Genomic DNA, 24,858 nt, shown 5'->3' with positions numbered 1-24,858 from the left:
CAAGGATTGAGTGAGTGAAGTTATTTTTGCTCCTTGTTTTATTAGATTGCCTATCTATCATTGTAGTGTCATGTGATTGATACTGACTAGGCTTGAATGAAAGATGGAGCAAGGCCATTGTTGCTCCCACACAAGTGTAGAGGAGTAGCCTGTATGGAACAGCAACTTGTGTAGGAAAAGGGTTTAAAATTAGCCACCAGCTAAACACTTACTGCTTCTGCTGCGTCATGCCTTCACATAACATTTACAAACTCAGCATGTTTAGCAGTTGTGGAAGGATGATTACCTCCATGTATGTTCGCACAATCTGTTAAATTAGGGAAAATCTACTTATTACTGTCCACTTAAAATTGCATGAACTGCTCATTAGCTATTACCTGTGGTTGATGAATACATTTAGCCATATATTAGAAGTCTAACTGTCAAATTTAACATTCCATGTGTGAAAGAAATATTTTCTGTATACTGCTGAATTGGTTTACTCTCCTGAGCTTATCTGTTTTGAACTGAAGGCATCTCTTCAGGCCTTTAATTGCGCACTTGTTGCTCCTTCCATTCATGAGGTGGAACACCATCTGCTCCTTGTCCGCACAAGTCCAATCATAATTTCAAAAAGATACAAATATATTCAGTTCATTGGCAAAGATTTCAGAGTGCTAAGGGAAGCCTATTAGAGAATATGAAACACATGTTTTATTTTGACTTTAAAAGTGTTTAATATTAAACCATTATTTGCAGTGGTATCTGTTTGAAAGACATGTATGCAACATATGTTGATCTTTGAGTTCTTTGGGAATATAAGCACATCAGGCAGAGGTCTCTCTCCGGGATTCAAAGGTGCCAGAAACAGATGCTTCCCACGCATTTCAAAGGAGACATTTTCCTGGCTTTTGGCCTTGATCATTTTCCGGATATGATTAGATCTCGACACATGGCTACAGTCATTAACTGGGAGACAAACACAGTACAGCAAATAAGTTAGAATTTGTTTTACTTCACCTTTAGGTGCGGTGCTGAAACGATTGGATATTGAATTGATCAATACGTTTGTTGCAAGGGAATTAATTATGTCCTATACTATTCTGATAAGGGATTAATCAGCAATGTGATTTTGAAAGCAGAAATCCCCAAGAATGACCAATTCCTCAAATGTGAGGATCTGTTGCTTCCGTCTTTTTTGATATCATTAAAAATGTAATATATTTTTGACTGTTGGTCAAAAAAACATGCAATTTGAAGACTTCTCCTCCGGTTCTTTTTCATCAATTACACAAACATCTTATACAGAATCTTTAAAAAAGGGATAAAATAATGTATAGTAAACCTCCTTCAACTGCAAACCTATAATATGGTGGTCAATGTTTGGAGAACGGGAACCTCAGCTGGACCTTTCCCTGACATCTCAAAGTGCTTGATATGTTGTTTTCTGCATGCATGTGAGGACCGTGTGACAGTGGGCTGTGGGGGATCGCAGAACAGAATGACTGGAGGCCGGGGCCTGTCACGTGTCGCAGGTTTACTCTGTGTGCGTCTGTCCACAGAGAGGAGGGAGCTGTCTGCGTGTGCCTCTAGTGCCTTTCAGAGTAGCTGTGTTAGAGTGGACCTCGAGGCTCTGCCGTGCAACGACTTGTTATGGAGCTGTCACTGTTAGGGTGGCAGCCCACAATGCAACGACCCCTCTCCTGGAAGTTGGACAGGATGTATGTGGAGCGTAAAAAAAAAGGCACAAGTAAATTGGTTATGTTAAGACCTCTGTTTGTGCTCTGTTGTTCACAGATTAATTACAGTAAGAATCTCTAAGTATTTGTCAGTTTTTTTTTTTGACAAAACAGTAATTACAGTGATTTGTAGTCACAGTTGATTCACCACCAAGGCTGAGGATTTCCTGGTTAGAAAGTGAATCCCCCTGGGCCTTTTTACTGAATGTTAATTGGATTTCATCCGGGAAAGCCCTCCAGTCCTCACATAGACATCCTTTTTAATCAAAACATAAATGAGACATGCTGAAGTATCATAACTCAGGGGGATCCATGACTTGTAATTGGATCATTATTTAATCTTTTCACTCTGCTTAACATCTTATTAATGATCAAGTGCCTACGTTTTTGATTAAGACAATATATAAAAGCATCTTTTTTGAGATATCTTTTCTATAGAGAGATGCAAGTGTAATAAGATAATGCTGCATACAAACTGCACTTCACAGATCATATAATACATAAGCGCAAAAAAAACAAAAAAAAACGTTTTTGAGAAAAAGGGCAAAGGAACAGCTTACAAGCTTACCTTTTGTGGTCCAAAATGTAGTTTCAGTAAGTCAAAAAAATAATTGGCAGTAATTTACCCACTTGAATTACAATGCCGACCAGCAAGCCAATGTATACTATAGTTAAACCTCCAGTTTGATTACAAGTAATTCACCACTACCCATAACTGGTTATTGTTGCACAAGCAACTTTACTGCCACATTGGGAGCTCCGCCATCCTTAGTTTTTTTTATACATGTCAGGTATATGTTTAATTGTAAATAAATAAAAAGTCCTGTATTTGCAGCTGTTTTAATTTATACTACAATGGTTTCCTTTGCACTGGCCAAATAAGCAACATTGAGTCTGTGTCGGCTAATACTTTTCAGAGTCAGTTTAGAGACTGAAGATGCTATAAAATCTGTCCCTCTGCTGGGTAATTGTAAAACAAACTGACAAAGACTATTTGTTGTGCCCATCGAGGCTGTCTTGTGGGCAAGTTGCTCTGACAAGTGTGGTTAGAGGGGCTATAAAGCAGCACCACCACCATTTCTCAGTCCTGTCTATTACATATGAACAAGGGGCTAAACTGACAGGCTTATTTGCACCAGGACACATGTAGCTTAGATGACACTATTGCTCCTGTGCCAAACTCCGCTGGTTTACAAACAGATGTCATTGACAAAGTACCACAAGTGAAAGCCAACAGAGAGAGGGTAAAGAGACCATACCAATATAAATCCAGCAGTCATTCAGTTTGCACACACTTCCTTTACGGATAAGTGGATGAGACCCTTTTTCCTCCTGCTGCTCAATTACCCAAGCACCCATAAAAACCTGAAGTTCTGTCTCCCGAGTGAGATATTGTCGCGCTGCTCACGGCAATAAGAGCGAGATTTAGGATGAGCCTTTCCACTGTGACAGAGATTCGGCAGAGGGACCCTCTCTGTCACCAGATATTGCGGTCCCCAGCCGCTCATTAAAGATGGAACCATTACTTCACGGCTCTGGCTCGCTTCTCTCTGCTCCTTCTTCATCTGCCTTCACAGCCCCGTGGAAGTAAATAGACACAAATTAGCTCAGGAATGTACAGAAAGCACATAAGTCGATCCTGTGAAAGGTGGCCTTAAAGTATCAATTGTGTGGCCCATTAAGTTCCTAATGCCTCTTACCATATTTCTCATAACGTCTCTTTGTGGTCGGATTAACTTTAAAGTCCCCTGTGCACCATGCAGCGTAATGTGTTTGTTGTTCGTTGTATGTGCGCGTTCCCCCATGGTGCAGTTTGGATTTAACTGGGTTGTTTGCTTCACTCATAAAGGAAGGACGATCATAGAACTAATTTATTCGTTTTAACATAACATTACCGCTATTTAGCCAAAGACAAAGTAATTTAGGATTAGTGCATTTAAACTGTGAAGATACAACATACACACATTGCAAAAATTGGAATTTGAGGGCTTGATTGAATGCTCTTTAACATCAGTAATCTTTGACATTTGTTAATGAACATTTAGCAGTCAAACTGATTTTGCAATTATCAAAATATATCATAAGACTTTCACCTGACCTCGTGAACCTCACATTACGGCAAAAATAACAACATAAATATCCTTTTAAAATCTGAACAATCTATGAGGAAACTTTTTAAATGTTCTTTTTGTCCCACTTTGAACCAGAAATAGACTAGTGTCTCATTCCACCAAACACAGGAATGAACACACCTCTGTTCTCCCATCTGTTGGAGCTGCATTGGTTTCCTCTTAATGGGTCACTGTAATTGGAAGAGTCAGGAAGCGGGTGCTGCTCCATGCCGTGTGGTGTAGTTACTGGAGTCGTGAGAGTGATGGAGCCATTGGCAGCTAGGGTCTGGAGGATGCTGCTTCCGCTCTTTGTAGGCCTTGGTTCATCTCCACTCCATCCCACACAGCTCTGCTCCACAGGGACAATGGGACAAATGGTCACCTGGGAGATGAGCACTTAATGAAGCACACCTTTTTTTTCCTCCTCTTCTCAATTAAACCCTTAAAAAACTGCAACAATTTCCCATCTGGCATGGCGTCACAACAGATCTGTTGGGGAACATGTGAGGGAATTGCCTTTTGCAAAGTGTGTCTCACATGACCAGAGCCACAAAGCCTACATGCATGCAAACTCATGCCTTTTTATTTGCTCTTCATGACAGTATAGCTATTAGCTGCCTGGTGGCGGTTTTCACTTGTCAAGCGTTATGAAATGTCCTTCAGAACTCATGGCCAGTTTACAAATTTCTCTTCTTTACCGAGATGGGCTTTGTGAGGAGAGTGCAGCGCTCTTAATGAGTTCCTTCCATCTAACTTTTATCCTTCCTGTCGCCTTGGATCCATTCATATTTGGCACTTATGCAATCGGCACTCTGTGTTTCTCTCATGCTGAACTGTGAGGCCACGCAGGACGAGTCGTTGTTACTCCGATGTGAGGAGAGCATTTAAGTGATTGTCTCTTTGCAGTGCTTGTGTGGATGATTGACTCGGGTCTTGAAATGATGGCCTGGCACAACCGTTTACCTTCTCGACTCAAAACCATTTATGAACTCACTTCTTCTCTCTTTATTTCTTTGTTTATCTCTGCTCAGATTTAGTATGTGCAAGTGTGTGCTTTAGAGAGGCATTCATACTGCTGTGAGCTGGTAGAGTATATGATAATGATAATAATGATACATCTAATGATTAATGACTGTTGGGATTATTGTTCTTCACACTAATCATGACTTTCTGCACTTTCTCTGAATGTAACACCCTGAACCTTTCGCGTACCATCCCCACTATTCACTCAGGAAGCTCTTTCACTGAGGCCACTCAAATTAGCTCTGGCCCCTCGGTGAGAGCCCCACTGCAACAGGACATGTCGCAAAAACGAGGCATAAATCATTCCCCAGAGCAGGAGCTGTGGCAGGCCGAGACGCACATCCACCACCTGAGATTTACGCTGCACATCGAAGCACGGCCCCGCAATCTGGATCCTCTCCACCGGGTCATCTTCAAATTGGTTATTGATCTTCCAATCACAAAATGAATCATACGTTGCCAAGACTGTTTAGGTACTGCGTTTACAGTAGTGTGGCTTGTGTTGATGCTGATATGGAGCCTGGGGATGGATTATTGTTTTAGAAACCCAGAGAAAACAGCTACCTGCGCTGAACGGGGAGAAAATAGGAAAATAAATTAGATGCAGTCTACCTTGTGATGAATATATGTCATGTTCATCCAGCAGAGCCTCATTATAACATATAAAAACATATAGAAACTCCTGACAGTCGCTGAAGTGAAGAACTTGAATTGGGCTATTCTCCTGTTGTGATATTCAACAGTGTGTGATTATGGCTGCAGTCATTTACATTTTTTATTCAAGAATAATTGCAGGGCCTGTGATAATGTTATACAGCAGTTCTTTAGAAGGCATCAACAATTCATGCTGTAGACTATTTTGGTTTTTTCCCCCTTTATCTGATGGTAACATTTACACACCTTTCTGACTTTGTAAGATATAAGAGAAGCATCTTCATCACTATACTTCATACAGAAGATTCTGTCATAGCATTATCAGTTCTTTTATCTACAGCTGACTTAAATCGGACAGGTTCAATAGACTTACTTCGTTTCAGTTCTTGGCATATTCTGTATTTTTGCGTAATATTTAATGGGGCTTCACTCCTTGCCCAATTAAGCTCCAAGATGGTATGTAAATGTAGCTTCTTCCCTGGGTGCAGTTTCCTCAGAAATGCCAGAATGGCCATTATCTGAACTCCTTTGTGAAAAGAAACAGACAGCTATAATATAGTCCTTCACCACCTTAATTCAAAGAATGTAAGAGTGGTACTGTCTTTGAATTTCCTTCTAAAATGTCAATGTCTAAAACCAGAACACACCATTTAAGACGGATAATGTTAAGCTCAGTTTAATTTTCAAAGGTGGCTGCATCATTACTGATGACTCCAGAACTACCTAATAAATTAATAGAGCTGTTCAACACATTTGTTTGACAGGATCGGTGTCACTAATTGGCTGTTGAATGGAGTCAGATAGTAATCTTGTAGCTGTTATTTTTCATTCATGTTGAATTACAGAGTCTCATTACAACTATGTGGTGATGAGTAATTAAAGAACATGACATGATTTGTGAAAGCTGACATGTGTTGTGGAGCATGTCCATGGTCAGATGTGAGGACAGGAAGCTGCGTTTCTACTAATTGATTCCTTGCTCACTTCAAATAAAGCTATAGTCATTTATATTTGCTAACTCAATTTATAACCTTTGAGTTACTTATCATTTCCTACCTATTCCTGCTGAGATGATCTTAAATGTTTCATTTTACAGATGTGGATCTCTTTGTAATTCAACATACCAAGACCTATTTACAAGGAGGAAGTTTATTCACATTCAGTATGAGGGTTTTGATTTACATAGACACTGACCCTGCTTTGCTTTGCTTTGCTAAGCAGGGATGAGGGACTCTGGATGGACAGCTCTGCTCCCCCCAGCTCCCCTCTCCAGTCGATAGCAGCCAGCAGGTAAGGCTCTGTCTCCGTCTGCAGCGTGGCAGACACTTATTAGTGGTAATGTACTCCCATCATCCATCTCCAGGTGGGCTTCCACCATTGATCTCAACGCCAAGCCTTGTCACTAGCAGCTCCTCACACAGTGAAAGCTCTGGTCGCTGCCAGCACAGGCTTTAGATGACCCAGCTTAATGTTCTGTCAATATCCTCGCTGCTGGACAGCCGGTGTTGGAGCTGTGAGGAGACTTTTCCCCACAGTGCTTTTCAATACCTAAATTCAGCCTGGACAAAAAATTGATGGTGTATTTCTTTTTGTGATCTTCATGATGGAAAATCGAATAATTGCTGCTGTCGTAAGAACTTTTCGGAGTTCAAAAATCCTGTTTGTGAGTGCTATCAACCACTGTTGTGAGTTTTTGTATGTGCTAAACCTTTATTGACAATAACTCATTCCAATAGAACTTCCTGAATCATATTTCTTACCAGTATCTTAATCAGCAGGTGCAAACAAATGTTGATATCTCTGCTTAGATAACAGATTACGGTTACAAAGCTGTTTCAAGCTAGATAATACCACATAATGGTCTTATATTCTCATAAGAAGGGAAGCTTAGGTCCGAAATGCTGGGCCTTGCTCATGCTGCTCTTGGAAGCGAAGGAGAACTGATGTCTGCAAATGGGGTTATTGCTTGTGAAAGGAAAAAGATCACTATAGTTTTCCCATAAAGTCCTTATTTTCTTTGTAGACTTGGGGATTTTTCTTGTAACACACTGAACTGTTTTGAATTCCAAATTGAATTGGACCAGTCCATGGGAGCTTGACTAAATGTTTAAGTTTTTGTGGGCACTTGATCGACCTGGTTCAGTGATTTAACCAATGGAGAATTAAATTTGGGTTTATCCCCAAACACCTCATCCGATGCCAGTGAAAACGAGGCCATCTGTTGGGAGTGTGTTAGTTAAGTGGCCATGCTGCAAACAGACAACCATGTGCAAATAGGTCCAGTTGTTTCTGCAGTTAAAGTTGCACTTGAGGCCGGATATCATGGTTTTAGTTTACTTCACAGACATGTTAGCTTAGTTTAGGTTCCTTAGCTTCCTGCATTTCTGGATTAATAAATGTCCATCTTATCTTAGTTTGGTAAATTTGTTTATGTCAGAAATGAGTTAATTAGTAAAAGCTGTGTTTTTGAAACAGTGACAGAATTAAGATACCCAAGGGTTTTGATTTCTATCAGTAGTGGAAACTAATGTAGATTCCCAAACTGTAAGTATGTCCTGTCTCCGTCCAAATGGCACAAATGAAATAAACACCCAGACACAACATTTAATGATTTCACTGCCATGTCCTTATATTAGATATATACAATGCCATCAATCTACTCTGAGAAACATACTGTATATTCAGGAACAAGATGCACGAGGCATCCATTTAAAAAGAACACACTGACACCATTAGATATAATAGCATGATGTGCATTTTATTTCTTAAATCGAGTATCAGCTTCTGCTAAACAACTATTTTATCATAACTCAAATTAGCAATGTCTTGTATCAACAGAATTTCTTTATGGCCTAAAAAAATAAATCAACGTTTTGTTTTCTTTCATCGATGATAAACATATGAGTTTACACTGAACATTCATTGAATATTAAATGACTTCATAAAACACTATAATATCCCTGTCAACGATGTGTTACAAGTTAATTATCAAAAAATGTTATCATGGATGGGTGTGCAAATGATTTATCAGGCCACATTATTACTATGCCATGGTTCAATGCATATAACAGCTGGATTTACTCACAGGGATTATATATTACTCTTTATGAATGAGACAAAGGGGAACCCACTGTATAGCACATAACAAATAGTACATTCTTTTACAGGTATCACTCCGGTTAGACCATTAACAGTAGAAACAGTTCAAATGAACATCAGAGGTAAAACATGAAACATTTATAGAATATCTGGCAGGAAAACAGTTTGCATCACTTTATTTTAAGGCATTTTTCTTACGTTTGTGTACCCTTCACCAGTATTGTACTATATCTTTTCAGGTGAACATATACAAAGACTAAAGAATAAACATGCAATATGTGTCGCTTATGTAGTTTCTTCACATGATGGTTCACATTCAGTTTGGCTGATTATTTGTAGATTCAAATCTGAATACAGGACAACAAATATCCTCACATTTTCACAGCTACAGACCACTGATTTAATTTGCTGTAACATACCCCCCCCCCCCCCCTCAGATTGAAACACACTTTATATATTTCTTAAGAATCCAAGTCACACTACACTTTCAATGGACAATACTGACAGCATGCTTTTAGATTGCCATTATTTGTTGTAATGTTACCTCTTTTAATGTATCTCTGAGTATCAAAAATAGACAACACAAGCTCCATGCATCTACAGTATTGGTTGATTTTCTAAATTGCACATATACCCTCACTGCACTTGCTACTATTATTGCACTACAGTATATCAATACATCCCATACTCTACCACTTAAGTGCAAATAAAAAGCACCTCTATACACATGAACACAGTGGTTTGCCTCTATTACCACTGGACTGTATTTTACTTAAAACGTAGCACTGTTTATTAAAAGCTACACTTTTAAACTATTGCTATTGAACACATACATACAGTACATCTAGACAACTCCAAATGTGCCAGTAAAACCCACAATGTTTCCCTCTAAACACATGATTCAGTTCTCTATGTTGAAAGTTATTCTTTATATATATCCATAAAATTATCTTAAAGTGCCTCATCAGACAGACTTCACATGTACACAACATCTTTGGCAACCTTTATGGTGTTGTCAAGAGAAATAGAAAAATACTTAACTTGAGCACAAAATGGATCTAGTATAATACATACTAGTATATATAATCCAGTTTATTACAATTGCAAGCACAACGTGAAACAGAATCACATTTAAAGGATGTCATGATTGCTATAATTCACTTAAATATACTCTTATTTTCAGAATCCTTTCATATATTATACTCCTACTCTAAATGTGAAATAAATGTGTATATATACGTAACACTCAAATGATTCACTCTGAAGGAGGGGTTGCCCCTTTCATCAGTGTTACATATCGTGCATGGCTTCAGTTTCCTAAAGGCAGCAGACCACATAACGTCAGTCTGCCGAGTCAATGGCCATGGTTGGACCTGAAATCATTAGAACATCTACACATATCCAAAATAATGTTCTCCCTTTACATACTATATATGAAGTTTAAGGCATTGCATTTTGTTCTTAAAGGAACACTATTGCACAAACAACAATAACACAACTCTAGGTCTAAGGCTGCTAAATCGTACTTTTTCTTTTAGCCTAGATGAGGTCAAGGAAAGAAGTAATGAAGAATAATTAGGACTGGGGAAAGGACGTGAAGTAATTTTTTTCTAAAACTACTCCGCATAATTTTGCGATGCCGAATTTTATTGACGTGGTTTAAGAGTCACTTTAAATGTTGCTGCCACCAGGAATTGTGGGAACACATTATTTCCCTTCCAGTCTACCATATGCTAAAGAGGGTAAAAAAGGAAGCATTCCAACCACATATCCTTATGATTTAGAGAATTTGATTTCGTTTTGCATTTTGTGATAGGGTGACCAGCTGAGCCAAAATGGTGTTGTCATTTAAATTGTCTTTGATGTTTCCCTATAAGTCTGCCACACACAGAGCAGGATGGAACTCTGAAGGAGTCGTCGTGCTTGCAAGCATTAAACAAGATCTGAAAAACTTTATATCGATATTGTGTTTCTTGCATATTTGCGTTACTCATCATTTTCTCCAGACAGCAGCTGATTTGAAGTTGCGACGACAGAACCGTCCTAACCAACGAATACTAATTGGCCGCAGCCATAGGTTGTTCAGAGGAGCCTCTGAGTGGGTGATGCTCTCTGTGTATGGCTTACTTCCCTGATTTATAAGGCAGGCTGGCTCCTTGGCTGCTACCAGCCGGTTTGGTAGCCGCAGCGCTGCTTCTATTGCACAGGTCCCTGATTTCCAGCAGGCTCTCGTTCAAGGCTTTGACGAAAACAGCAGAGCTCGTCCCTGTGTTCTCCCAGAAACTAGACACACAGAAGATGATGTGGTCTGACTGCGGGTTATAACACGCGCCGTAGCCGTTGGGCACCACCGGGCCGTAGCAACAGAACATTTCCACTGTGGTAGGGACCTGAATACAAGAGGACACAGATTGGGTTAGAATAGTTTTTCAACTAACAATTTGTATTGTTGTTTAATCTGGTGATTCTTGATGAGTCACTGCGGACTTTCAAGAGTATGTGGTTCATCTCCACTTTCTTGTAATCATGGTTAGGTCATGAAAAGGCTGAGGGTCTCGATGTTCCTGGGCTTCAAAAACTATATCTGCTCTTTGAAGCTTAATCTGGCACAAACAAGAATTGAGTAAATTTGTATTTCTGTTACAGGGAGTAAACTTTTATCACATTTACCTTTGCTCACAAGAGAATCAAGTAAGGATCGGATAGAAGCAAAAATGTAAAGGAAGAGAAAATGTTATTTGTTTCAAATTGCATCACATGTTACCTGACTGGTAGAAAGGATGAACTGGTTACTGGCCAAATACGTCTCATCACTGAAGATCTCTGGCATCTCCATGTTGTGCTCCTTTGCGACTTTCAGAAGCCCGAGGAGATGATTGTCTATTGCCATTCCTGTAATAGCCTGAAAAATAATATTTTTCTTGTTATAATTTTTCTTCAATCTGGCTTTAAAAATAATATAATGACAAATGGTTTAAAATACTTACTGCAATTGTATAATTTGTCTGGGCATTAATTGCTTCCCTCAGTCGTCTATTTTTTTCTGAATCCTGTTGAAGTAAAAATAAAATTCGGGAAAAAAAGTATGGCATTATTCCCACAGTGCAAAAAGAGAGCAGAACAGCCAGTAAATTCATTTTTCATAGACACGTTTACATCTGCAGGGGCGTCATCTGTTTGGATCAGGGACACTGGTTGCACCTGTTTCATCTAAGCAGGCGTGATGAAAAGTAACGTGGGAGTTATTCAGTAATTGGGGTCAAAGTGAGAAAAATGACTCACAGTGAAAGTGGCCCTCTCGTCTGTCATGGACATCACAAAGGCCAGGGCCTCGGGGGTGGCAGAGCGAATGTTATCTACCCGACCTTCTTGAAATCGCCGAATGGACGCGCTCTCATAAGTGGAAACCAGCCTTTTATTGCATCTATACACCGGGGCATAATCACGTAAGTAAGTATATTTAAAGGGCTTATTAATGGCCACATTAATTAATAAGATAATAACTGGACTTTACTTGTAAAATGCAAGTTGTAAGGCAACTTGTATGAATGCATCCGGGCTCATCTTCAGTTTTTTTATCAAATCTTTTCCATAAACGTTGAACGTGAAAACATCCATGTCAAGATTATCCACCAGCCTGAATGAGAAAGCGCAGCAAATATAAGAATATATGTTTATAGTGATAATTCATTTTATAGTTTAGCTTGAGTTGGTCTTGCCTCTGGAGTCTGTCTCGAGATGCTGCTAAGAGTCCTTGGATGTGTTGGTTACATTTCCAGAGCATCTTTTTCGGAGGGGGGAGGTCTCTGATGTTAGACGCCCTCGCCATCTTGGAGGGACTTCCTGTTCTGTTCCGGAACACAACATTACATCCACTGTTGGTCCAGCAGCATTTGTTGAGACAATGATAATGACAGTATGGTTATATCTTTCTGCAATGCACTGACTTACATGTGTTTCATCAGGTATTCGGAGCACTGCACCATAACTATTCCCTCAAAAGGGGAATGTTCGCACACCACTCCACATACTCCATCCATTCCTACAACAAACTGAGAGAAGGTAGATTAGCTAACAGCCTTAACTCTACATTCACGGAGGAGTGAAGTGCCTTGAATGTAGCCTTACCTGCATTGACTTGTCATACCAGCGATTTGCCCCATTCTTCTCATGGCCGCCACCGTGCAGCATCAGCACGGCCCGGGTTGTGTCTCTAGCCTCCAGGCCACTGGGCTCATCCAGACACACCACACACAGACAGCTCTCGATTAGAGCTAGAGAGTCCCTGTTGGTTTGATCTGGATGGAGGAGAGAATAAGATCAGATATGACTTTGTTTATTTGTCGGAAAATAGTTTATAGTTATTAAAAGCTACTTAAAGTGATGACTTTCAGACCTTTTGTAAGTGCATCTCTGGCTTGTGCCCACTCTGTTCTCCCGTCAGACGTCAGGATGCCAAAAGGAGGGAGTCTCCCTTCAGCGTTTTCTGACATTTTCATGATTTTCTCCAGTTGGGATAAGATCTCCGTCTCGTTGAGCTGCTTGCTGTTTGCGACTACATCCAACACGAAGAACTAATGAGGAAAATGGATTACAGAAATCCATTATGTACTGTTTCACACGAGGCAACTTCAATAGTGAATGTCTGTTTGTGTTCAGATTTGCCCGCTATGATAAATGTATCTGAGCTTATTGTTACTGTGGTAACAATATTTGAACACTCAGGTAAATAGGTAACTAGGTAATTATGGTAAGGACTGAAAATGGCCAGTTGTTACCTTAAATATGGCTCTTTTACTGCAATCACTTAAACCGGCATCTCAAGGAAGCTCTGGCAGACTAAATCAACAGAAATTAAGTTAACCGCCTGTATCTCCATAGGGACGGGCCCTTATGTGCCACAGATTGATAGTTCCCAGAACCATTTCCAGGTGGGAGCTCCCACTGTGCCTTTTTCTGTGGCAATTTAAAGGCTCAGTCTGCAAGCTAAATATAATGAAAACAGGGACCTGAGACATGTCAGCTACGGGCGTTTTATGCATTCATTGGATCACCTTTGAGGATTAAGTGAGTGGTTGATATGCAGTCTTAAAAAATGCATACGTTTGGATCAGTTTAGAAACACACAAAATGTTGAATTTGAATTTGAGTATGGTGTATGTGACACTTAGAAATCCAATGTCTCTATGTTGATTGATATACGCCTACCATAGGTCAGTATGAAGTGTCTACCATGCTTTCCATTTTTAGAATTGTCTCTTTTGAGTAGGAAATCTTCCAGTTAATTATAACAGAGCAATACATCCTTCTTAATAAGCCCCAAATATCATGATGGTCATATTGTTTGACCTGCTCAATTTGTTAAGACAATGAGAAGTAGGTCTGTTTTGCTCCCTTTTTTTTGCAAACTCTATAATTTTTTTCCAGTTTCTTCTCTTTATTTAATACTGATCATGTTCATTTGGGTGCTTATGTCTGACCCACAGCTATAGATAAATAATAATTTAACAATAAAGGATCGTTACATTTACTTATATTTTCTCTCAAATGCACAGGAAACTGTCTCCAGTTAGAAATGTGATGGCGTGTGAAAGGTTTCCTCAGAAGCCGGCTTGCTGACCTGGTTCTTGCAAGCCACGATGATGTGCTCCTGCGCTGCGGAGGCTGCGTTCATCTGGACCCTCAGCGTGTCTGTCTTCAGCCCCGGGTAACGGTATGAGTTGAAGATGCGGTAGTACTGCTCCATGCATAGAGGGGTCCCAGCTAGCTGCCCTCGAGCAAAATCCACTGGCAGCGCTCGCCTGAGAGACGTTATTACACATATAAAATGACCCGCTAGACTATCACTTCATCAGTTATTATTATACTCCATTTTATTCTGCTGATTTATCATAGATGAGTTGTAGGTGGACACTGAGGGTGGAGTGTGACAGGTATTCTATTAAACTTACGCATCAATGAGAGCCTTATAGTCCAACACTCCTCTGACGAGACGAGCAGCAAATCTTAAAAGAGAGAGAAATTTGAAATGTATAGAAACTCTGAGCATTCATAGTGAACCGGCCGGTGATTATAATTAGATCTACTCTCCTCTCTCACAGGACTAACAGTAATCTCATTATGCTAAATTAGTAGGATACAGTGGGCAGGCTGTGTGCGTTTATCTGTGTTTGTGAGAGAGACAGAGAGAGTTTGTCTGTACGTGTGAGTGGGCGGTGTGGGCAAATAGGAAAAACACAGAGCCCTGTCAGGTCTCATGTTGTGTGTCATTTGTCTTGGTGTTATTACGTTCAAAGCCAGATCAATACAAAGGAGGCGGCCGCTGTGTACCACACCCCTAAATGAGGACTGACTAGCAGTCTCCGCGGAGAGCTTGGCCCTGTCACTCCCAATCTAATAAGTGTCTGTGTCAGTAGATTACCAGCTCCGGGTGCTCTGGAAGTATTCAGTTAGTACAGCATGAGCTGACAAAAGCTGATGTTGAGTTACAGGGCTGGGTGGACTGGTGTAATGTTTGGTGGAGCACGGCTCATTTAATAATGGGCAGAGATTTGGCCAAGAGATGATGCCAGTGATTTTCTGAGTCTGTGCCTGCTGAGAAACATAAACCCTGTCAATGGCTGCACAACTGAGTGATATACTGTGCACTTTCTACTGTTCCTTATGGCATTCATTGTAGTGGTTGGACCAAATAAGCAACTTGAATACATAACCTTGAGCTTTGTGATGGGAAAATGTTACTTATGGGATGCTCTTAGAGAGAGTGAGATTAATTATTAGATTGTATTTTGTTCTATTGGCTGCTTTTCTTGAAGTTTACATGCCTCAAATATGTTCTGAAAAATCTAAATGTCCTAATTGAGATGCATATTTTTCATATTGTCCGCTTCTTTCTTTCAGAGATAAGGAAGGAGAGTGGAGGAAGTTTAAAATAACAGCACATGCAACTGTTCTACAATAACAGAACCACAGGTCCAGTACATACCTGAGGGCGTCTTTCTGATCTCTGAACGTCTGCTTAGGGAACACCATGACGGGACTGGAGTTGACAGGGAGGGCCAGTCTGTTGTTCAGGTACATGTCCTCCAGCCAGTAGTCGTAGATCTAGATGAAAACAAATGGACATTTTTTGAGTGATGTGTCTTTGTTAAACAATTTCGACTCCAGTTATTACTTTCAGAGATGAGACGTTTAACGGCTGCTGCATACACAGTTGGTGATTCGACAAACCCCTGTGGGAGGCGCGTGTATGTGATTTGTTTACCCTTGAATTTAAAAGAAAACAGATACTGGCTTTCTGGATGCAGTGGAATTGAGAAAAGGCTGAACAAAGATCAATGACTGTGTAGAGGGTGCAGTCCTGAGGTAAAGAGGCAAGAATAGAATCGGTGTCGGGCACAATAGTTGCTCTGGGAACGACAATGTCATTAATTGCTTGCAAATGTTGTACAAAACGCCACTCATCCGGTCGGTTATGCTTTGGGATGGGAAGATTAGAATGTTGCAGGAACTGTTAGTATACACTAAGACCCCTTGATCGAGCAAAGATTGTATTACTCCCTCAATGCCTGTTACGGCTCTCTGAGCTAAGTTACACTGTCTGATTGCTGGCAATCGGGCATTAGCCTTCAAAGTCACTCTGTGAGGTGGAGCAGAGCTTACAAACCCAACATGATTCTTGTGCTTCACCCCTTAAGGTAGCTGGTACCTCTACAAAATCTGAAGGGGGCCCGTAGTTAGTGGGAGGAGGTGGTTGCAAATGAATGAATGTTTAGGGAGAGAAGCCCCCACCTCCTTTGGACTACTGCCTGGAATGACAGCTAGAGTGATATGAGGGACAGAATCTAAGGCATATAGCCCCATTTGTGTGGGAGAGAGCCGAACAAGCAATGCACATCCCTGTGGGCCTATAAACAGAAACTGCTCGCATTCCAGCTAATCTGACATGCTGCAAAAACTCCTTGCTGACAGTGCATACTCCTATGATGGGTTAAATGCAGCTGTACAGTGACAATGTAGGACCGGCCTCATAGAAGACATCATTGAGGCACAGACCGGGGGAATGTTAGCATTGTTTTGAATACCTTTAGTGGAAAAGGTAGAAATCATTTGGAAATCTGGGAGTGACCAACAATAGAGATTGTTTTGAGAAGAGTGTATGAATTGAACAGCCTGGTATGCTTTGCTATCGGGGATAGTCAATGTGTGGTTGCTTGCAATTTACACAAAAGGTCTCTACCCATAAGATTTATGGGGCTGCCATCTGAGATAAGAAAAGAGTGCTGCACATTTGATCCCTCAACTGAGATGCTTGTTGTTTTTGATAGAGGCTCTGCTATTGGAACACCGGAAACACCTACAGTGGGTACAAAACAGTGTGTTGCTTTGCATACCTGCCCCTTAGTTCTAACTACTGAGAGAGTAGCCCTGCTGTCAACCAAAATGTCAACAGGCGTGCCATTAACCTCCACCGGCATCATTGGATCATCACAGGGGTTAGTAGAAAGTCGAATAGTGGCTGCTTGAACGGGACAATTCTGTTTTTCTGATTCTACTCCTCCATGGCATCCCTATGCATGATTATAGCCTCACTGCCCTGAGCTTCCCTGCTCTGAGACATACTGCCCCTGTTGGGTCTGTTGTCCATATGTCGGGGTTGTGTAAAGATTCTGGGGCAGGGGAGGAGGAGGAGGAAGCAGTGCAGGCAAGTTTTGTGTGTTCTGCTGCATTGCTCCCCACCTGTTAAGGCATTTATTTGCCCAATGATCATTTCTGCCACATACGTGGCAGGCTCCTGTTCTTTTTTTTGTGGTGGGACCTATTTCTGTTGTGGATAGACCCTTGTGAGTTCCCATGATTATGCTGTCCCTGTGAGTTAACCTGGTTCTGTAGCCCTGTGAGTTACCCTGATTCTGATAGCCTTGTGGCTGATGCTGCAGTAGCTGTTTTGTGCGTGTGTGTGTTGAAAATATCTGACTCCTGTGGAGTGCATGCATGGTGGCCATAGAAGTCTTCCAGTCTTTCAGCTGCCAATCAGGGGTGGCCAACATGTAGGCCTGGGCTGTCTCTGGGATAAGGTTGTGTAAAGTAAACTCTGTACTGTAAACAAATCATTACCCTCTCTTTTGATGCCTACACTGTTATCCCACACTGTCATGAATCTCTGGGTCAATTCTGACACATTTTCCGTTGGGTTCTGGATGCAAGCCATCACCTTGGAAAAATCTTTGTGAGTCTTAGCGCATACCTTCACTGCCCTTGTGGCTTCAATTTCTAGCCACTGAGTGAGGGGGGTCTCTGCGGGCCAATCACCAGTGTCTGTGCCCTGGGGAAATTTGAACTCATCTCTGCATTTAGGCCACTTTGCCTTGTATGTGAGTGTGATCAACTGTTTAACATCATGCACCAGACAGTTATACATGCATACATTAGATAACCATGCTAGATAGTCATCTGGATTAATGGTGGGGCTGGGGGCATGTCTTGTGACATCAATAATCTCAGAGGGGGTCCATGGTTTAAAAACCGGGGTGTCCCCTATCAGGATCTTTGGAGCATTATGTGGAATTTTTGTCCTTATCTTTCTCCTTGTTTTACGCATTGCCTTCCTCTGCTCTGGTGTGAGTTTGACGCCTGGCCCTCGTGTGAGAGGTGTGTTTATGATGGGAGGTGGGAGTGGAGGCCCCTCCTCCTGGGGAGGAGTTATGTCTGTCAAATTTGAGATCTCATGATCAGACATGTCTGCTTCTGCTCCCTCTACAACTTGGGGCAGATTTATGTGTCTTTTGGTCAGTATGGCAGCTGCTGCTATTAGCAAATCATCATCTGAGTGCCTGGCTATGGGGTAAGATAATTGTGTGGGTGTGTTGTCAACTTGTCGAATACTTTGGGAAAAAGAGATACTGTTTGTTCCCGTGTTAAGCTGGCTAATGTGACACCGGCTTCTATCATGAGCGGGACAAAACAGGACAGAGGCGGAGTCTTTCCCTGACGTTTGAGCGAATCAAACATTATTGCCCTTGCCATAGCTCCAATATCTTTAGCATGCCTCTCCCTTATTTTGATGGATTGAATTTAAGGGGTTTCAGAGGGGGGTAAAGGGGCTCTAGGCATGATGCAGATGCTCTTCACGACCCCTGTATACAAGTAAGATCGGTCCCTGTCCCTGATGTTATGATATAAGGGTCATGCAGCAGCAGATGGCTGTACCTTTAAGAGAGAGGGGGGGTTGTGGCGCGTGAATGTATGTGTGTGCACAAGAGTGAGTGAGCGAGCAAGCGTGTATGTGTATAGAGATGTGAACGGAACAGCAGCAAGAACAGCGTATGTGTAACAGGTTCACAATAAATACAACGGCCTCCAAAGAAAAGCATGCCTGTCAACCTTATTTGGACAAAGTGGGTTATTGAACCCGAAGCCTGTTGCTTCGGCCCTGGAAGACTGCAGAGAGTCATCCCCTGTTTTCCTTGACTACGGTCTGGGAGCCGAGAGGAAAGTTTAACACTGATGAGTGTTCAAGGGTGATAACTAGCTTATTCCCCCCCAAGGAGCACATAGACTTTTCCACCCCTACCTCTTTCTATCCAACACAATACGGTTAGTTATGGTCCTCCAATGACCAGTCCTATCCACTTACTATCAAGTTCGTAATCAACGATGTAACACACCCGGTTCCAAACTCGTATGCCACTCTCCACCAGAAACCAATTAACCTACGTTTTTTTTTTTTTATGCACCACCTGTCGTAGCATTCCCACCAGCAAGTAGGGGACTGAGGCAATCAGTGCAGTGCATGCACCCCTGAGATGCCCGACTCTCCAGCAAGTAGGAACCGGTGAACAGTCTTGTACTTGTGAGTACAAGCTTGGGCCTAGGCTGTGCACTTCTCCCTCCCCAGTAGCACCTCTCCAGATCTTCCAAAGCCGGTACAATGTCTATAAACACCTCCTGTATTCAAAGGTTGGAGCTGTGCCTAAGAGGGCGATAGTGTGGATATCTCAGACTTCTTCTCATAAACTGTGTTGACCGCTGAAACCGCTACCATTCGGGGATTTATAAACATTAGCTTATAAAATGCTTGACAACAGAAGTTTCTCTTTTCTGATATGCTCATTAAGGCTTATTTGAACATGAGCTGTCTGAGCTTGTATGGCATATACAGTGGGGCAAAAAAGTATTTAGTCAGCCACCAATTGTGCAAGTTCTCCCATTTAAAAAGATGAGAGAGGCCTGTAATTTTTATCATAGGTACACTTCAACTATGAGAGACAAAATGAGAAAAAAAAAATCCAGGAAATCACATTGTCTGATTTTTAATGAATTAATTGGTAAATTCCTCGGTAAAATAAGTATTTGGTCACCTACAAACAAGCAAGATTTCTGGCTCTCACAGACCTGTAACTTCTTCTTTAAGAGGCTCCTCTGTCCTCCACTCGTTACCTGTATTAATGGCACCTTTTTGAACCCGTTATCAGTATAAAAGACACCTGTCCACAACCTCAAACAGTCATACTCCAAACTGCACTATCGCCAAGACCAAAGAGCTGTCAAAGGAGACCAGAGACAAAATTGTAGACCTGCACCAGGCTGGGAAAACTGAATCTGCAATAGGTAAGCAGCTTGGTGTGAAGAAATCAACTGTGGGAGCAATTATTAGAAAATGGAAGACATACAAGACCACTGCTAATCTCCCTCGATCTGGGGCTCCACGCAAGATCTCACTCCGTGGGGTCAAAATGATCACAAGAACGGTGAGCAAAAATCCCAGAACCACACGGGGGGACCTAGTGAATGACCTGCAGAGAGCTGGGACCAAAGTAACAGAGGCTACCATCAGTAACACACTACGCTGCCAGGGACTTAAATCCTGCAGTTCCAGACGTGTCCCCCTGCTTAAGCCAGTACATGTCCAGGCCCGTCTAAAGTTTGCTAGAGGGCATTTGGATGATCCAGAAGAGGATTGGGAGAATGTCATATGGTCAGATGAAACCAAAATAGAACTTTTTGGTAAAAACTCAACTCGTCGTGTTTGGAGGAGAAAGAATGCAGAGTTGCATCCAAAGAACACCATACCTACTGTGAAGCATGGGGGTGGAAACATCATGCTTTGGGGCTGTTTTTCTGCAAAGGGACCAGGACGACTGATCCGTGTAAAGGAAAGAATGAATGGGGCCATGTATCGTGAGATTTTGAGTGAAAACCTCCTTCCATCAGCAAGGGCACTGAAGATGAAGCGTGGCTGGGTCTTTCAGCATGACAATGATCCCAAACACACCGCCAGGGCAACGAAGGAGTGGCTTCGTAAGAAGCATTTCAAGGTCCTGGAGTGGCGTAGCCAGTCTCCAGATCTCAACCCCATAGAAAATCTTTGGAGGGAGTTGAAAGTCCGTGTTGCCCAGCGACAGCCCCAAAACATCACTGCTTTAGAGGAGATCTGCATGGAGGAATGGGCCAAAATACCAGCAACAGTGTGTGAAAACCTTGTGAAGACTTACAGAAAACGTTTGACCTCTGTCATTGCCAACAAAGGGTATATAACAAAGTATTGAGATGAACTTTTGTTATTGACCAAATACTTAATTTCCACAATAATTTGAAAATAAATAAATGTGATTTTCTGGATTTTCTTTTCTCATTTTGTCTCTCATAGTTGAAGTGTACCTATGATAAAAATTACAGGCCTCTCTCATCTTTTTAAATGGAGAACTTGCACAATTGGTGGCTGACTAAATACTTTTTTGCCCCACTGTACGTCCCGAGTAGCATACGCAGAGAATCAGCCAGGACGGAGTCTCCAGACGCTGATCCTCTAGGCGTTATAAAGCCTCAGATGTTCATTAGCCAAAATAAAACAAAGCAGCTCATCACACAGGTAATTTTAGGATACCGTCAATCACACATTCTGGTAAGGCAATATTCAAAATGAGAATTTAAAAATCACACTTACCAGTTCTATAGATATGTTGGTATCCTGCCGACAACACCAATTTGTGATGGAAACTTCTGAAGCAATAGAGACGAAACTCGGAGAGACACAGGAGAGCTGGGACTTGATGGCAAACACTGATGGTGTATTTGAAGTTACGGCCGGAGAACTGACAAGACATTTTCTGCAGCCACGAGGTGACACAGCGGTGGCCAAACCAATTCTGAAGAACTCTTCTACTGCTTGAGGTTTTAACTACTGTATAATCAACATTTCTCATCAACGAGACTACACAAATATGGACCCTGAATCTACCTAAAGCTGTCGTCCATAGAAAAGAATGTGCGCCAGGTAACCTATGTTCCAGAAGAGATGGGCTTCTAGACATCCCTGAACAATAAACTATTTTCATCGCAGCTTTTGCTCGGTCATAGACTGGCAACTCCAAGGTGCCCCGGCTGCCCCTCCTTAATGAAGATAACAGCACACCAAGGCTGTTAGCCCATGCCATGGGAAAATACACAGTGAGAAAATGATGAACTGTTTCAAAGTTTAACTACCTAGCCCAAAAATTCCCCAACAAGACGTATGGGCAATAGAGTAAAAAACCATTACACTGTGTCACTGCCAGGTGAAAATAAGAGTGGGAGAGAGTATGTGTGAGAGTGGGACCGTGATGAATTTCACTGAGCAGGATGAGTTGTGGACTGACTGCAGGTCGAGAGATTTAAGCTACAAAGGCTCCAATAAATCATTCTCCTCAGATGTTTCACTTTCTTCAAATATTTTATGAATGGGTTATTTATTAGTATAGAAGAATTTGAGGTTATATTATATTCTTGTGTTACGCCTTATGCTTATGTTGTGGAGAAATTCTGTATTAGATTATAATCATAATGTATGAAACGAAAAGGTTATTGACTGAAGAAAAATCATGAGAGAGAGATTTTGCAATTAATGTATTGAGTTCTGCAAATGAGAATGTGATTAACTAGAAAGGAGAAATGCATCCAACTGTTCTTAAACACGAATAAACCAAAACAAATCTTTATTGATACAGGGGAAGGACTGAGTAGGGGTTTTTTCTGTGTTCTTCTGTGTTTTTGCACATATGAGAGTTATATACATTTACCCAGTTTGTTGTCTTGTCCCGCCGTTCTAAAAGCTTCTTCTGGAGAACCTCTCCTACACCTCCAGGAGCCCCAAACTTCTCTGCGATGGCCTTTGTTTTCTTGAACTGCTCCTCCTTCACCAGGTGTTGAACACACTTCAAGTAAGTGTCAAGTGTTTGTTTCAGTGGGGGCACAGGGACCTTTGGCAAAACCTGACATAAATAAAAAACAGCTTAGTGTAAATACTAGTAACAAGTAATGAAAGAACTGCAGCTGTTCAGCAATTTTATGTCCCCTTGATTCACCGTGGGTTCATTAGCTAAAGGGGTAATTCTATCACATCTTTTCTTTATGTTTTATTATTAGACACTGAGTTAATAATTCATCCTAGATGCTTTGAGGCCTATTTAAGAAAACATTAGAGAGCCCTTTGGGACTTGAAACACTTGTTTTTTCACAAGGATGGAAAATTGATGATCTTTTCTGTCTGATGTTTGATCATTTGCATAATGATACTGAAGAAGCCCAATATGTTAATATTGACCAGTTCATTGGGATTTAAAATAAAGTGTCTAGCTGTGGATTCATGGAATGAGGGGTAGTGTAGATTTCTTTCTATGTATTTATTTTGAGCAAGTCTCATCAAGTTACTCTGGAGAGAAACACTGAAAAATGAATTTAGAGCAAAACAAACCACCCCATGCTAACTGCATTAAGATATACTCTTCCACTGTCATGGTGTGGATAACATTAAAGCACAAAATGATACATTTACTTTATCATTGCAACAGGGTTTCATACCCCTGAAAGGTAAAAGGCATGCTATCTTTTCGACCCTAGCGGTAGGTTAGAGTAGATGCCGCTGTCCTTGGTTATAAAAATCAGGCCTATTACTTTGCGCTTCAGGACCATGGACAGCAACAGTGCTCCGTAAAAGGTTGTATAAAGTTAATATAGGGACTGGGTGCTGATGTAAAGAAAAAACACTTTGACTATAGAGACAATGACATGTATTCATACTTGGCTGACTCTTGTCTGGCCGTCTCTTTCTCCATGATTGGCATATTTGCGTTCCGGTCCAGTCAAGGGGAATAGATATGGAAAGCCTCTAGAGACGATCTGAGGTCAGCCCTCCCTGCACGAAGCATGTAAAGACATTTTACAAAGAAAGCAGACAAGTTTTTTTTAAATGCAGCAAATAATAAGCCTTCTAAGCAATTGGGCTACTGAAAGTGGACCAGCGGGCTTCCATTCTTCTTCATTTTGTGACCTAATGCAATTTGCCGCATGTCCTTGAATTTCAGCTGCGCCTCATCGTTCACCACTGCAAAGAGCATCTCAAAAACAAATGTCATCTCTGTCAGTCTCAAAAGCTTTATTTATCCTAAAACGAATATTAATTCAGCCAATAAATCGTAAACATGTGTGCTTATTTCATTTGTTTCAACAACGTTGATAAGAATTATAAGAAATGGTAAACTTTTCATATTCACAGCAAAAAGAACTTTGAAGTAGATTCAATTAGTTTTTAAGATGCACACTCTTACTCTCTGTGCGCCAAAAAAACTCACGCATAGCACAATAAGTTTCTAATTACCACTTACACAACATAGAGGAAAAGTGACCCTACCTGATCGGTGCACCACTGAAGTGTGTGGAAGTTTTCTTCGCCTCCTTCACGCTGTGAAATCCCATATTAGTGTAGAGCTCCGTGCAGGCACTGGACTTCTCCCCCGTCCCCTCGTCTCGCCATAAGGCTGTGGCTCCACATTAAAGCGCGCCTCGGAAAAGATGCTGAAGGTGTTTGCGTCTACCTTCCCCCTTGGGGCAAGAAACTCCTCCCACTGAAATCTATTCGCGGAACATATTATCTGACAGCTCGCCCCCCCCCCCCTCCCTTGCGCACATCCGATAATACACTTAACTAGAAGAAATAAGTGGGGACCGTTTTTGGTTTGTCATTCAAGAGCATCGTGATATTGTGATGGTCCTTCGGGTCGTCAGAGATGAAAATGGTGATACTTTTAGTGTTCAGATCTAAGACTTGCGCTTTCTTTAGAGTTTTTAAGACTGATTTCAAAGAATACAAAATGCATTTGTGCGGAAAATAAATCTGCTTTGCAGACTTGAGTCTAATTGTATTAACTGCTGCGCACATGGATCTGTTAATTTATGTTTTATTTTGTTTTTATATTGTGGATCTTTCTACACTAGTG

General features: G+C 41.3%; 1 protein-coding gene across 1 annotated transcript; it reads right to left on the bottom strand.

The window, feature by feature from the left end:
* Positions 1-8,264: 8,264 nt before the first annotated feature.
* Positions 8,265-24,451, bottom strand: LOC134870491 (choline O-acetyltransferase-like). The gene is given in 16 exon segments (XM_063892674.1): positions 8,265-10,995; positions 11,370-11,507; positions 11,593-11,655; positions 11,888-12,029; positions 12,120-12,242; positions 12,325-12,453; positions 12,557-12,657; positions 12,734-12,903; positions 13,002-13,179; positions 14,226-14,406; positions 14,557-14,610; positions 15,591-15,709; positions 22,663-22,854; positions 23,663-23,676; positions 23,679-23,777; positions 24,273-24,451. Coding segments are annotated over 15 exon segments (1,899 nt in total). The 5' UTR covers positions 23,707-23,777; positions 24,273-24,451; the 3' UTR covers positions 8,265-10,728.
* Positions 24,452-24,858: the final 407 nt, after the last annotated feature.

This window comes from Eleginops maclovinus, chromosome 10 (assembly GCF_036324505.1).
Source record: "Eleginops maclovinus isolate JMC-PN-2008 ecotype Puerto Natales chromosome 10, JC_Emac_rtc_rv5, whole genome shotgun sequence".
Taxonomy (NCBI): domain Eukaryota; kingdom Metazoa; phylum Chordata; class Actinopteri; order Perciformes; family Eleginopidae; genus Eleginops; species Eleginops maclovinus.
This window is presented reverse-complemented; position numbering and strand designations above follow the sequence as displayed.